Here is a 14642-nt window from a genome sequence, read left to right as displayed (position 1 = left end):
CTAACTGAGGCATAATTTACATGGGTCTGTAAAGTTGGCTCAGTGACATTAAAGGTGGTTTATAATGGCCAAGAGTCATATGTTTGCCATTTTTCAGCACGACCTCCAGAGGAAACTGATGAGGATTTTCATTAAAAGACAAAACGGCCGGCCCCGTGGCCGAGTGGTTAAGTTCATGCACTCCGCTTTGGGCAGCCCAGGGTTTCGCGGGTTCGGATCCTGGGCGCAGACATGTCACCGCTCGTCAGGCTGTGCTGAGCCGGTGTCCCACATGCCACAACTAGCAGGACCCACAACTAAAATATACAACTATGTGCTGTGGGGACTTGGGGAGAAGAAGAAGAAGAAAAAGAAAAAAAAGATTGGCAATAGTTGTTAGCTCATCTTTAAAATCTTTAAAAACCAATCTTTAAAAACAAACAAACCAAAACCAAAACAAAACAAACCAGTGATTCTTTGCATTGAACTTGCATTGCTTACTGAAGTTGTATACAGAGATCATATTCTTAGTTAGAAAAAGTTTGATGTCATTTGGGGAAAATGCCCATTTGTTTTCCTTGCAGATTAAAATTGGGAGAAAAATAAAGTTCTAAGAACTATCAAACTATCCCAAAGTGCTTTAATAGGCACTACTCTTTCCAGAGTTCCTCTACGTGTTAGAAAAAGTGACACCACCCAGATTCTTTAGGTAGCTTGCGATTTTTGCTTGGAAACCTATGGTCTCTTTGATTATAATAAATGTCACACAATGAAGTTTTTTTTTTACCAAATCCAGGACAACTAAAAGGACAAATGTGTATTTTAACCTTAAATTATTCACTTGTCTCTTTTCCCTCTCCACTCAGTATTTCTTGAATAAATTTCAAACTTTTTGGTGGACTTAAATGTTAATCAGTAATATAAATATTTTATAAGTTTATTTTGGCTTGTATTTTCAACTGTCTCATGTGAATCCTGAAATAATTTACAAAATTGTGCAAAGAAATTATGATTGATATGATAAATCACTTGTTTTTCAAACCTCTGGAAAGATTTTAAGAACTTTTTTTTTTTTTAGCTTTATTGAGATATAATTGACAAATGAAATTGTAAGATCTTTAAAGTGTACAATGTGATCGTTTGATATATGTATACATTGTGTTAATTAACACGTTCATCACCTTTTGTATTTACCCATTTTGTTTTGTTTTGTTTTGGTGAGAGCGTTCAAGTTCTACTCTCTTAGCAAATTTCAATTATACAATGCAGTGTTATCAACTATCCTCACCATGTTTTATGTTCGATTATATCCTTATTCATCTTACAGCTGAAAGTGTTGTACCCTTTTTAAACCTTATCCGGTAGCATTTCTAGATCAGTATTACAAATCTAAAATTTGTGGCAAATGATATCTAGGAGCCATAAGTAGATCTCTTTCCCATCTTAAAGGTCTGTCCTTAATGACAAACCTGCCAGTTGAGTGAGAGTCCTGTCAGGTGGTGGTAGCAGGACAAGTAAGGTATAGAGAACAAAAGGGCTCCTCTTGTCTCGTTGGCTTTCATGGAGCACAGGTAATGTTAAGCTAGATTGGGTCTCCAGATGACTGCTGAACTGCACCAAATTAACTCTCAAAAGTCACAAATTTCACTCCATTTACTGTAGAGTGTTAACAAGGGGTTGAAACAATTTAAGGAAATGCTAAATAATGTATTATTTCTAAATCACTGCATCATGTAATTAACATCCTGTCTGGTGTGAGTGATTATTTATAGATCATACAGTATACCCAAATCAGTCAAAGTAATAAATCACCCAGAATGAGGCCTCTTGATGAGAAAGTTTCCCTTTGACCACATTTGTGAAATCTGGGCCACCTTTTATGTATTTTTTGGTTCCAAAGTGAAATCCAGTTACGCATGGCTCAACAATCCTTCTTTTTGGGAGTAGCAACACTCTACAAATAAAGGACGTGGTCCGTCTGACATTTGCCAAAGGTGAGGGTATACCTGTCAAGCCGGCAGTGTAGATGGCTGACTTTGGACAGACTGCCTGCCAGCCGTCTGGGTCACCCACCTGGCTGGAAGTCTCCAGGACCTTTACCCAGGGCACAATAGTAATGGTGGGCTTGCCTTCAAGGACTTCTCAGTTGGGGGGCTTTTAAGATCCTCATGAAATGAGAGTGAAGTTACTAGAACTTAGAGTTTTTGGAAGGTTGGAAGCGTTTTCCTACCTGTTAACCTGTTAGCCATTCTATTTTTGTTTTTTGAAGGTTATAGGCACCTTCCTTCCAAACACTTGGGTGTCCAAACCGTTCTTGTGTTAGAGGCTAAGAATGTTAAGACTAACTGCTAGCCCACTTATCTGTTGAGTTTTGCTTGAGAGACTCTGCTTTTTAGTGGTGGTGTTTTTTTCCTATTAAGTGGACTCTAATAGCCCTACTTCTATGTTTGTTAAATTACTGGAATCCTTAAACATTAAATAAAGCTGGTGCTGAATAGAACTCCGTTTTTATTTATTTACTTACTTTTGAGAGTTTGCTGTAAGGCTACGACAGTAACCACAGTAGCTTGGTTTGTGCAAACATTTGTGTACATGTATTTTTAAATTAAAACAATTTTTTTTTTGAGGAAGATTAGCCCTGAGCTAACATCTGCCACCAATCCTCCTCTTTTTGCTGAGGAAGACTGGCCCTGAGCTAACATCCATGCCCATCTTCCTCTATTTTATGTGTGGGACGCCTGCCACAGCATGGTGTGCCAAGCAGTGCCATGTCCGCACCCAGGATCTGAACGGGTGAAACCCAGGCCGTCGAAGTGGAATGTAGGAACCTAACCGCAGTGCCACTGGGCCGGCCCCAAAACAATTTTTTTTATTATAACAATGTTATGTGAAGGATAGAATAACTAGAAAATATAAGTAAGCAAGAATAAATATCAAGCAAGTTTTAACTGTACCTTTTTAAGTTTATTTACATTTTAGAGATATCCTTTACTTCCAGACCATTAAAAAAAGGTGGTTTTTTTTGGACAAAATGAGGTCCTATTGCTTCATAACCTTGGCTTTTGGTGCTAAACGAGGAAAGCATTGTGAGCATCTTTCCATGTCATAAATGCTCTTCTGTGGCATCATTTTGGTATCTCCTTGCATGGGTATTTCATAACTTCTTGAACCCATGTCTGATGCAATTTTGAGACATTGTGGAGTGAGAGATGGGACTCTGAAATGGTGTGACTAAGTTTTAAAAGAAACCCATCAGACGATTATTTAAAGTTTATAATTATCTTGTTTAATCTCAAATGAGCAACCTTGCCTGAGTGCCCAGGAGTCAGTAAGGTTATCATCTGTTGTTATCTTTCATGCTCCCACATCTTGAACATATGTCGTGGATTCACTGCGCTGGACAGATCTGAATTCAGGAATAGTTTTCAGATCTTCTTAGTGTGGTAGCTCATCTCTGTGAAAATAGTTGCTTGTCTTTTTACATTAATCTTTTTATAAGCAATATGTGTTCATTTGAGATATCTGACGGTTGAACTCTGTTTTTATTTTCTCTTCCTGAACTTGAAATGAGTTTTTGTTCTTAAATTGCTGGGGAGTTATGAGTGTTGTTTTTGATGTGACGCTTTAATAGCTCCTTCTTATGAAGAGGATCTCTGTGGATATGAGAAGTGTTATAGACATTTAAATCAAGCAAAAAGGGATATCATGGCAACCTACTTTTAAAATAGAATTTGACTCTCTCATGTTCTGAGAAAATTTAGGAAATGTGGTTCTGACCAAGAGTCTCATTTTTCCCACCCTCAAGTCCTGTTATTCTTTTTCCTTCGTGTCTCCTAAGACAGTTGGTCTGATGGAGCGTGTTGCTAAGTTGGGGATTTATTAAATGCTGAACCTGTTCGAAAACAAGGTAACTTGTGTAGATGGTTAAGCCCTTTGTTGACTGTATTTGCGTGGTCTGGCCATTTTTTCATGTGTATGGTGGAAAAGCAAGAGAAAGAAGTTTAGATATGTAACCATGTAAACTTCTGCCAGCACTGACCCTGAACTTGGGACCTAACTTTTCTAAAAACAGCAAGAGTAGTTCCTTTTATGTTTGTGGAACTTCTACTCTATGGAAATTTCCCTTCCAGTTGAGCCACATGTGATTTTACATCAAGTTAGCTCTCTTCATTTACAAATGTATGCAGGGTCACCTCTAATTTAGTGGAAATTTAAAATAATCCAAGAATAGGTACATAATTTTTCCATGGGCATTGTGTCAATAACCTTTCTCCTCTACTTGTGAATTAGGTGGCAAAATGAGTTCCCTACTCTGACAGAGTAGAAAAATAGCAAAAATCGCATTTTATCTCATGCCTGCCCTCCTTGGCGGCAGGCAGAGTTGCATTGTGAGGCAGGTACACATCACCTGCCCCATGTCTGGGTCACATGGCCATGGTGCTCCTGTAAGTTGAACCCAGTGATTCTGGCTGAGGAAGCCTCTCTCCAAGTAGTTTCATCATTTTTTTTTTTTTTTTGACTTAATCGTAAGATTTGGGAGATCTTTTTGATGGCTGTTTAGAACAGGGGTGGGCAAACTATAGCCCTGGGGCCAGATTCAGCTTACAGCCTGTTTTAGAATGGCCCATAAGCCAAGAATTTTTGTGTTTTTTTGAATGGTTGAAAAAAAATCAGAAGATTTTGTGAGACATGAAAAAATTCAGATTTTCGTGTCTGTAAGTAAAGTTTTACTGGAACACAGCCATGCATATTCATTTACATGTCTTTGGCTACATTTGTGGTATGGGGTGGAGCTGAGTACTTACGAGAGACCCTATGGCCCACAACGCCTAAAAGATTTACCCTCACGCCCTTTACGGTAAAAGTGTGCTTCCCCCTAGTTTGGAACATTACTTCATTAGGAGAATGACTTTTTTTTTTTTTTTAAATGATAAACAGTCTGTTGAAGATAACTGGATACAGGAGACTATAGTTGAAGTTTTGTTTCATCTTTTAAATTTCTGTTAAAGTGCCCAGCCAGTTTTTGGCTATCTTGAAGAATGTCTAAGACAAAATTTATTTTTAAAATATCTATTCTGGGAGATTTTTAAAAAACTATACTATTCCTTTTATCAGTAAAAGTTAACCTGAGTAGTACTTCTATTTTAGCTGATTTAAATTCCTTTATTGTAACGGTACTATGACAGGAATGTAGATTTGACCCAGACTCCCAAGCCAAGATAGGTGACAAATTGCTGCAAAGCATTGGCCATTAAACCATCCTAAAAACAAATCCATCCTTAGGATCTCTCTTCATTTAGTTTTATTATTTGGAGACTTATGTCATCGTTCTTAGTCCTGCTATTACAGAGTGTGGGCAAATTTTATAGCAGGAGTTGGTCGGGGTGGTTAGAGAGAAGAGCTGTATTCAAAAATGCTTCCCCACCCCATTACATGTATATCTCCTCCCAACCCACCCCCTCAGCTCTTGTAATCTGGGCTGTGTTCTTAGAAATTCATTTTGTTCTTGCCTTCCCTATGGACCTAATGGTGGTGAAAAGGAGTATTTTTCAAGATCACATATCGGTTGGGTAAATCAGTGAATGGTTAGGATTTTTAATTGCATGAGCAATAAATTCTCAGTCCAGTCATAAGCACTCTGAAATCTGCCTACAAGCTGATCAGTGTTGTTGGAGACACCGGAATGACTCAGGTCCATAATGCTTTGAAGGAAGAAAAGGCTAATTTTTATCTCCACAGGAAATACATAACTCACACACCTCTTAGGCTTATCTAAACCTGCAACTTGGGAGGAATTAGGGAAGGTGTCATTTGGTCTACGGCTGATTGCAGAATATCTGAGAAACCACAGCTCAGACTTAACCTGGAGAACTGCAGGGAGTTATGTATCTTTAAAAGCAAAATGTATACTTAATGTCTTAACATGGTGCAATGAGGGACTTACAAAATGCAGATGAGCCCAGATTTTCGTTTTTAGGAATCAGATTTATACCTAGCTCATTCTTTATGTATTAAACATTTCCTAGTGCAACTTGCCATGCACAGCCCACACTGTACTCGTGTAACTCAGCCTTTGCAGAAGGAAGTCTCTCATCCCCAATGTTAAGAACGGGGCTGGTATTAGGGTCAGGCCAGAGAGGCACCTCAGGTGCCAATTTAAGGAGGTGCTCCCTCATGGTGCCAACCCTCCATTTGCAAAACCTTGAGGGTAAGTGTCTTAAATTCTGCACCCTTCATGCTTTTCTTGCCTCACCCTAGTCCCAGCCCTGGTCAGGGTCCCTTGAAGGTACTTTTACAAAGTGCATTGCTGGGTCAGATCCTAAACCTACTAAGTCTCTGGCAATGGGGTCCAGGAATCTGCGTTTTAACCTCTTTGCAAAGTGCTTCCAATGCACATTGAAGTTTGTGAACGCCCTGAGCTTGGTTGGCCAACCTCAGGCCCAAGAGGACATAAGCTGCTCCTTGAGCCTCAGGTTATGGCCCACCTGGGATAGTACCTTAAAAACCTGCCTAATTACCAGCACACGGAAACAGGGAACAAGTAGGACATCCAGACACACCATTTGCCAGCCCTGGCCATTGTATAACTGCTACCAGGTGTCACGCTGGAAGGCTTGGATCGTAGAGCATTTGTAACCAAAGCTACATGTAATTGACTATGTAATTTTGAGCCGTTCCAACTTTTTTAATTAAAAAATGTTTTATAGGTTCATTATTAGCTACGTGTTCATTATAAAAAAATGGAAAACAAGTCAAAAGAAAAAAATAGATACTATTTGTAACCCTACTACCCAGAGATAACCATTGTTAATATCTTAAGCTATCCTTTTAGCCTCTTTTGGTATTGAGTTAATATTTAATTCCACTAGAAATCCACCATGTAGCCTTAGGAAGGATGAGTGACAAAAGGAATGTCGGGATAAGGAAATCTGTCTTATGAACTTGATTCCCATTTGAGTCCTATCCAGTTATCTTTGCTGTCTGTGTATAGACCCTTCTCTTCATTAACTGCAGTATTAAAAAAAAATTCACATGACCCAGGTATTTGTGTGTACTTCTTATTTTATAACTGCTACTGCAAAAATAATGGAAATAGTGCCCCTACACAGGAAAGTGACCATTAGGCTGTTCTTCCAGTCCCTTCTTGTGACTTTAGTTGAATTCATTTGGAATCTGAGGCACTTATTGCTTTGGGGAGGACTTAATCGTTCAACAGCTCCTACTGTGTGTCTCCCGTTGGTCAGGCTCTTCAAGGAGTCAGAGGGACAGTCAGTAAGATGTGGTTCCTGCCCTTGAGAATATAGAGTCTGATTAAGAGTGTCAGCTGCTCTTAAGTGCTAGCGAGAAGAGACCAACCACCTTGGCTTTGGCGAGTTGAGGATGGCTCGGAAAAGGAGGTGACACTTGTATCGAGTCCAGAGAGACCCACCGTATGGCGCCTGTGGTCTCCAGCAAATAGCCTTCTCCTAAAGTTCCACTGTTTTTTTGTGTTGTGTCCTACTTTTCAGCCCAATCACACAGTTGCCCATGATAATTAAATGAAACTTGCCAGATGGATGCTTTCGCAAGACGATTGCTCGTCTTCTTGCTCTATTTGTGAAAGCTGGCATGGGATCCAAACTCTCAAGGATGCCCCTACCTTGAGATTGCTTTGGAGTCTCGCTCTTTTGTGTGTATTAGCCAAATGGCCTGCCCATCAGCAGGGCCAGGTTGAGTGACAGGTGGGTGTGCCATGCATGTGGATACTCCGTTCCCTGCCAAGCCATTTTGCCTGCAAGGAGGTGAGGTGCTGAGAGCTTGTTCCACAAAGATGTCATTTATCAGTGTTACCTTCCTTTGAGGAAATAAGCTTACTAGGCTTCTGGGCTGTCAGTCTGTCTTTCTCACCACATCTATTGTTCCCATCAATCGCAGCAAAATTGATGTCAGATTTCCAGTGCATCGGGTTAAAACACATGCGCATTATCACACTCTTAAAGAAGTAATTTTTAGATCATTGAAGAGAATATTTAGGCTGGCAAGAAAAGAAGAACTGAATCATTAATAATAATTCTTAAATTTTTTTGTTTCATTTCTGTGAATCATTTTTAGTTCTTTGTGCTTTGTGTGCTCCATCTCATTGAATTGTCACAACCCCTCTGTGAAGTGGGTACTGTTGTTCCCGTTTGACAGATGAGGAGATCTGATCCAGGGCAGAGAGCTGATGGGTGTTTGTAGTCGGTGTTCAGGTCTGTCGGCCACACACATGGCCTCCCGTGGTCCTGTGCTCAGGCTTGGTGCTCTCGATGCTGTACCAGGGAGACAGGGCAAGCTCATCCCTGTCCCCACCACCGGATGCTTACAGTTTAGCCAACTTGTTCTCAGCAGGTTAGAATCCTTCAAATAGATTACCAATAGAACAGCTGAACGCAAGTTCATCTTCCTTCCGCTTTAGAAATAATCTCAAGAATTTGCAGTGCTTTAGGGCACCCGTGATTGAATATCAGTTGATTATTGTAGTTACACAGAAATGTCAAATTAGAGCATTCCTGCTGATATAATTTACTTTTTCGGTGATTGTACTCAGATTTAGATATATATATGAATAACACTCTCGGGCTGGTTTCCTCTTCTAATTTTCTGTCTGTGTTTTGCATTTGAAATAAAAATTTGGGGTTAAAAGCCCGTATGGTATTTTACTCTTAGGTTTTCGATTTTCTGTAAAAAGGGTGATTAACCTATTTAATATCTATCACCTCTTCACCCCTCTCCCCAAAAGAGGAAATTTCCAAGGTGGGGGGGCTTCTCTTTTCCTGTAACAACTCCTAATTTCATCCATTCCAGTCTCTACAATACTTTGAAAGCCCGATATCAGGAATCCTTTAAACCAAATTTCCACCTTTAATACAGTTTGGAATTCCAGAGTCTTGATTTAGAAGCGGTCTGTCAGATTCCCCCTCACTGGAAACAGAAACCCTGCCAGGTGGTCCTGCAACCTCCAGATCCCCGGAAGAGCCAGTTCACAGACCTCCACATCTGCGGGGCGGACAGTCCAGCTGGGCTGGGCAGCTCTCACTGACAGCCTCTCCTGGTTTGACCCCTCACATCCACCTCCCTGTACCTTCCACTTCCTGGTTCAGATTCTCCCCTTTGACTAACATGTTCCCTCCGGGTCTTCTTCAGCCTCAAGAAGGTGCTAAGTTTTCTAAAAGAATGGAGTGAACCTTGATGAGGTTTTCCAGCAATCTGACGTATGGCCGCTTCTCTTTTCCTGCAGCAAAACCAGAAATCCTGACTCGTGACAGGCTCATGAATGGCATGCTCCAGTGTGTGGCAGCAGGATTCCCAGAGCCCACAATAGATTGGTATTTTTGTCCAGGAACTGAGCAGAGGTGAGATGATTATTTTGGGTCCTACTTAACACGCAGAAGGGATGGACTGCGATTCACTTGCATTTCAAATGGTGTTTTCAGATTTTTTTTTTAAAGCTTTGTTTTGCTTATTATTTTTTTCTATCCATGTGGCTTTTTAGAGGTCATAATTGCTATATTTTTCTTGGTAGACATTAATTTTGTTTGCTGAAAAATGATTACTGAATGACTTCTCTATTTTGCTGGTTATCTTTTTGGATTTATCGTGCAATTTCCAGCCTGCAGGTAGATAAAGCAATTTTCCAGGGCAGAGTAATTAGATTTCCATTCTATACACAGGAGGTAATGTGTGTGGGAAATGCAGCTGTAGTTATCATGAAAAAAATTACCTCAGAAGTTAATTGCCAAGTTACCAAAAAGTAATGATCGCGCAATTACAACATACACGTGGTGTTTGTAAGCGGCGGGTTTTCAAATGGTTTTCTCCTTGATGAGGTGTCCCGCCTCTGAGCAGAGCGCATGTGGCAATGTGCTTCCTCTGCCTCACAAGCGACCCTTAAGCCTTAAATTGTCCTTTCACATTACCTGAAGATGAAAATGGGGTCAACTTTGCTGTTTTTATCCATCAAAAGCTATTTTATGCTCAGGGTTTAAAAGCCCAGTGTAACATCACAATTGAATAGTCAAGATAATAATAGAAATTTTATTTTTCATCAAATAGACCTTTTTATCACAACAACTTGGAAGAGGTTGCATAGGAGTGTTGTCAGCTGAGTTTTAGTGGAATGTTTTCTGCAGGGAGTAATAGGGAGGGTTCAAGACCCCTGGAAAGCATGCCCACAGTGGAAGCAACTCTGGTAATACAATCATTCATTCAGCAAGTATTTTTGGAGCGTCAACTGGATGCTAAACGTTGGTCCAGTGAACAGAACACATGTGAACCCTGGCTTTGTGAGTTTATATGCTAATAGGTGGAGATGGGCGAAAGATGAAATAAACAACTAATGCGTACAGGTGTTAAGTGCTGAGGAGAGAAACAAAGCAAGAGAAGAGAATAGAAAACTGCTAGGCATGTGAGGGGTATGGGTGATTTCAAACGGGGTCATCAGGGTTTGTCATTGCGACCTAGAGATACAGCCTGTACCTCCCTCCATAGAACCTGGAGCTGCAGGGTCCTCGCTACTGGGGTTTTGGGGGGGTTGCCCTGTTGTTGTCCTTTTTGAGACTTTAATGCTTTCCTCCTGCATGCTTTTCCTTTTTATGCTTTGTACATCCTCTTGCAATTAGTTTATTTATAAGGGCCTACTTTGTACCGGGATGTGTGCCAGCCATCTTACTTAATTCCTCTCTAATCCTTTCAATAACCTTCCAAGATGGGCACGACCATTCCAGTTTTACAGCTGTAGGAACTGAGTCTTGAAGAATTTAAATAACTTGTCAGAGGTCAACAGATTAGGGGTTTGAATTCAAACCCACATCTCACTCCAAACTCTCATCTCCCTCTTCCTTCTCTTCCCCGGTGCTTTCCCTGCTTACGGGGCCACAGAAGTGCTCATTCGTCATCACTCTCTGACATCAGCGTGTAAAAGGAAAGTTCCAATCTTGAACCCTTAACTTAGTTTTAAAAGTACGCCAGATCCGAGGTGTTGGATTGGCTCACTGATTGATTTTCCTGGAGTAAATCTGGGCTGTTATTTTATTCCCCCTAGATGTTCCATTCCTGTGGGGCCAGTGGATGTGAAGATACAAAACTCATCCGTGTCACCGTTTGGAAAACTCGTGGTTCAAAGCTCCATCGATTACAGTGCATTCAAGCACAACGGCACGGTCGAGTGTAGGGCTTACAATGATGTGGGCAAGAGTTCGGCCTTTTTTAACTTTGCATTTAAAGGTAACAACAAAGGTATATTTCTTTTTAATCCAATTTAAGGGGATGTTAGGCACTGCCTACCACGTCAGTCATGATTTTAAGTCCATTCCATCATTGGCCATGTCATTTCTGGTAATACCTGCATTGCGTTCTACTGTCATCATACTCACTACGTTTCGTTCTGTACTAGTTTGTTAAAATTCATGCAGTAATTTTAACCATGTACTATATATATTTTATGTGTGTGTGCGTGTACATATGTGTGTTCTGTCCATGCACATGTGTGTGATATATATATCTCTCTAAAGAAATTGTATGTTTCCAATTGTTTCCATTAAAAAGAGATAGAGAAATCAAATAGGGAATATATTTACCTTATGCTCAAACAGAAACAGAGCAATTTAAAAATTTAAGTTCAATTTAAAATTTCAGTTATTTAAAATCAGTTATTTTAACACATTGCCAGACACTATATGAGAGTTAACACTGCCTTTTATGGTGTCATGTTAGTAAGTTCTTTCTATAACATCTTTAAAGTTTGATTTATGAGTGACTAGCTCTCCTAACGTAGGTGAAATGATCCTTGTGGATGAAATGATGAATTGGTATGAAGTTAGAAGACAAAGAAACTGAGCACCTACATTTTTAGGGCTCAGGTTTTGTTTTCTTGAGTTGGCAAAGATGAATGCCAAAAAGTGGTGAATTTTCAGTTTTTGAGTAATGAGGGGAAGAATGTTACATTGTTCTTCGTCATAGTTTTTTTCAGACAGGGCAATGAAAGGAACACATTAAAAATGTTTTTCTCGGTGGTTAAAAGAAATTCATGCTTGATATAGAAAATTGGGAAAATACAGGAAAGCATAAGGAAGAAAATGTAAAGCATCCGCAAAGGAAACTGGCTAAAGTTGTCCAAGGCAGGAGTTTTGTTGAGGTACAAAGTTCATTCAGATGTTGCTTTTCATTGACAAACAGCATAAAGTTATTCTTTTTTTTTTTTTTTGAGGAAGATTAGCCCTTAGCTAACTACTGCCAGTCCTCCTCTTTTTTGCTGAGGAAGCCTGGCCCTGAGCTAACATCCATGCCCATCTTCCTCTACTTTATATGTGGGACGCCTACCACAGCATGGCTTGCTAAGCGGTGCCATGTCCGCACCTGGGATCCGAACCGGCGAACCCCGGGCTGCAGAGAAGCGGAACATGCACACTTAACCGCTGCGCCACCGGGCTGGCCCCATAAAGTTATTCTTATGCTATAGAAATCTCAACTTCTCTTCCACAGTAGTCTGGTTTAGAGATGTTATTTTTAAAAATTCCTTTGACTAACAAGAGTCAGATAATAACCAAGGCACACAGCTGAGATGCCGGTGGCTTTGGACCCTGCCAGGGCTGTGAGATGGGAGGTGGGTGAGCTTGGGTTTCCGTGATTGTGGTGAAGATCCTACTCTGCTAATAGGCTGTGATTCCATGTTCCTCTCTCATTTTAGAGCAAATCCATCCCCACACTCTGTTCACGCCTTTGCTGATTGGTTTCGTGGTCGCCGCTGGCATGATGTGCGTCATCGTGATGGTTCTTACCTACAAATATTTACAGGTAACCATTTCTTTGTTCTCTGCCCTGAGGGCTATCCTGCCTGAAACATTAACCATTGAAAGATGATGTCTCTTTCCCTCTCTCCGCCCGCAGAAACCCATGTATGAAGTACAGTGGAAGGTTGTTGAGGAGATAAATGGAAACAATTATGTGTACATAGACCCAACGCAACTTCCTTATGATCACAAATGGGAGTTTCCCAGAAACAGACTGAGTTTTGGTCAGTATTGAAACGGGGGCTTTCCATGTAAACTTTTGTGCACACACAACAATGACTTTAGGAACCCCAGTAGCTTCCTTTGTTTTATTCCACCTGAAACAAGAAGTGTTTTATGTGAAATTTCACCACCTTTGATAGCTTTGAGCTAAAGTATATTTTAGGGAAATATGTCTAGACAAATTTGTCTTCAATTCCTTTGTTGATTTTGAAACCGCACCAATGGTCCCTCACCATCACTGCCACTTACTTCCTTGTCTTCCTTTCTACAGGGAAAACCTTGGGTGCTGGCGCCTTCGGAAAGGTTGTTGAGGCCACTGCCTACGGCTTAATTAAGTCGGATGCGGCCATGACTGTTGCTGTGAAGATGCTCAAGCGTAAGTTCCTATACGCTACGGTGCGCACTCAACGTCAGTTTTCCAAATTTGCTTTTTTGCTAAAATAAGATGTTTCTAATTTTTAGCAAGCGCTCATTTAACGGAACGAGAAGCCCTAATGTCTGAACTCAAAGTCTTGAGTTACCTTGGTAATCACATGAATATTGTGAATCTTCTCGGAGCATGCACCGTTGGAGGTAAAGCCGTGACCCGCTTGCATTTTATCACCTGTCGAATTATCAGAAGGGGGAGATTTTGATATGATTTTGACAATGCTTGATTATAAGCTCCTTGCAAGATTTTTACCCAAGTTGTTGTTACCTCTTGCTAGAGTCCCCCCTGCAAGAGTTATTGTTGTTAAGAGTGTATATTTTAGTTTTCTCATCGTGGGGTGGGATAGTCCATGACATACCCTAGTTACTATCACGTATGTTGCATCCAAAGCATTGACCTCTTGAATATCTCGAGAATGTCTCATCTTGTGCCCAAAGCTTTTCTTTTTATCTTGCAAGCTTTGTTTTGCTGGATCATATTTAGTCACTAAAGGGTTAATATTCATTTGCATATCATAATTAAAAATAGGCCTTTAAGCCTATCAGCTCACAAATATACACCAAATGAAGCAAACACCTCACTCCTGTAAAAAATAAATTTCCAATTCTAAAGCATTAGTCAAGCCTCCCATCAAGGATTTCTGTGGTGTTTCCAGAAAGCATTTTGGTCTTAAAGAAACAAAGATTAGTAAAACGAGCTGTTCCTTGAGAACTGGAGAGATCCATGGTCACGTTGACAGCTTTATATAATTTCTTAAAGCAGACCCCATACCTTTTTGCCTCACCACGTCATGACTCATTCGTGAGAAATTTCCGCCCGAGTTAATTAGTTGCTTGTTACCTTCAGAGCTGCAGTTTTAGGCATTCACAACACCAAAAAACATTTTCGCCTAGTAGTGCTCAGAACGCAGGTGACGCCACCTCATTTCAGGTTGTCACCCGCTTTCCAGTCTCGTCTCAGCGAGCTGGGCTGTTCCGTGTGGTTGGTTTTCCTCTTGTGCCGCAGTTTGCGCTCTCATCGTTTCCGTAATAACGTTAACCGAGAGGCGTGAAGCCCCACTGTAAACTGAAGGAAATCAAAGGATTTATGTAGGACGGTTGATAGTAGCGTAAGTAACTCCTGTCTGTAAAACCAGCAGTCACACCTGGCCCCTAATCTCTCAGAAATTCAGGTAAAAAGGGGCTTGCTCATTTAGTTTTACTCCA

The 14642-nt window shown here is 40.6% G+C and overlaps 1 protein-coding gene across 11 annotated transcripts in view; it reads left to right on the top strand.

Annotated features, from left to right (window-relative positions):
• Nucleotides 1-14642, top strand: part of KIT (KIT proto-oncogene, receptor tyrosine kinase) — a 118870-nt gene that overhangs the window by 55402 nt on the left and 48826 nt on the right. For 6 of the 11 annotated variants that reach the window (XM_070261640.1, XM_070261639.1, XM_005608574.4 and 3 more), the window contains exons 8-13: nt 9236-9350; nt 11039-11232; nt 12683-12789; nt 12883-13009; nt 13279-13383; nt 13470-13580. In XM_070261640.1, coding sequence (XP_070117741.1) covers nt 9236-9350; nt 11039-11232; nt 12683-12789; nt 12883-13009; nt 13279-13383; nt 13470-13580 — 759 coding nt within the window. 11 annotated transcript variants of the gene reach the window in all.

The sequence above is a fragment of the Equus caballus genome, chromosome 3, assembly GCF_041296265.1.
Source record: "Equus caballus isolate H_3958 breed thoroughbred chromosome 3, TB-T2T, whole genome shotgun sequence".
In the NCBI taxonomy this organism is placed as follows: Eukaryota; Metazoa; Chordata; class Mammalia; order Perissodactyla; family Equidae; genus Equus; species Equus caballus.
This window is presented reverse-complemented; position numbering and strand designations above follow the sequence as displayed.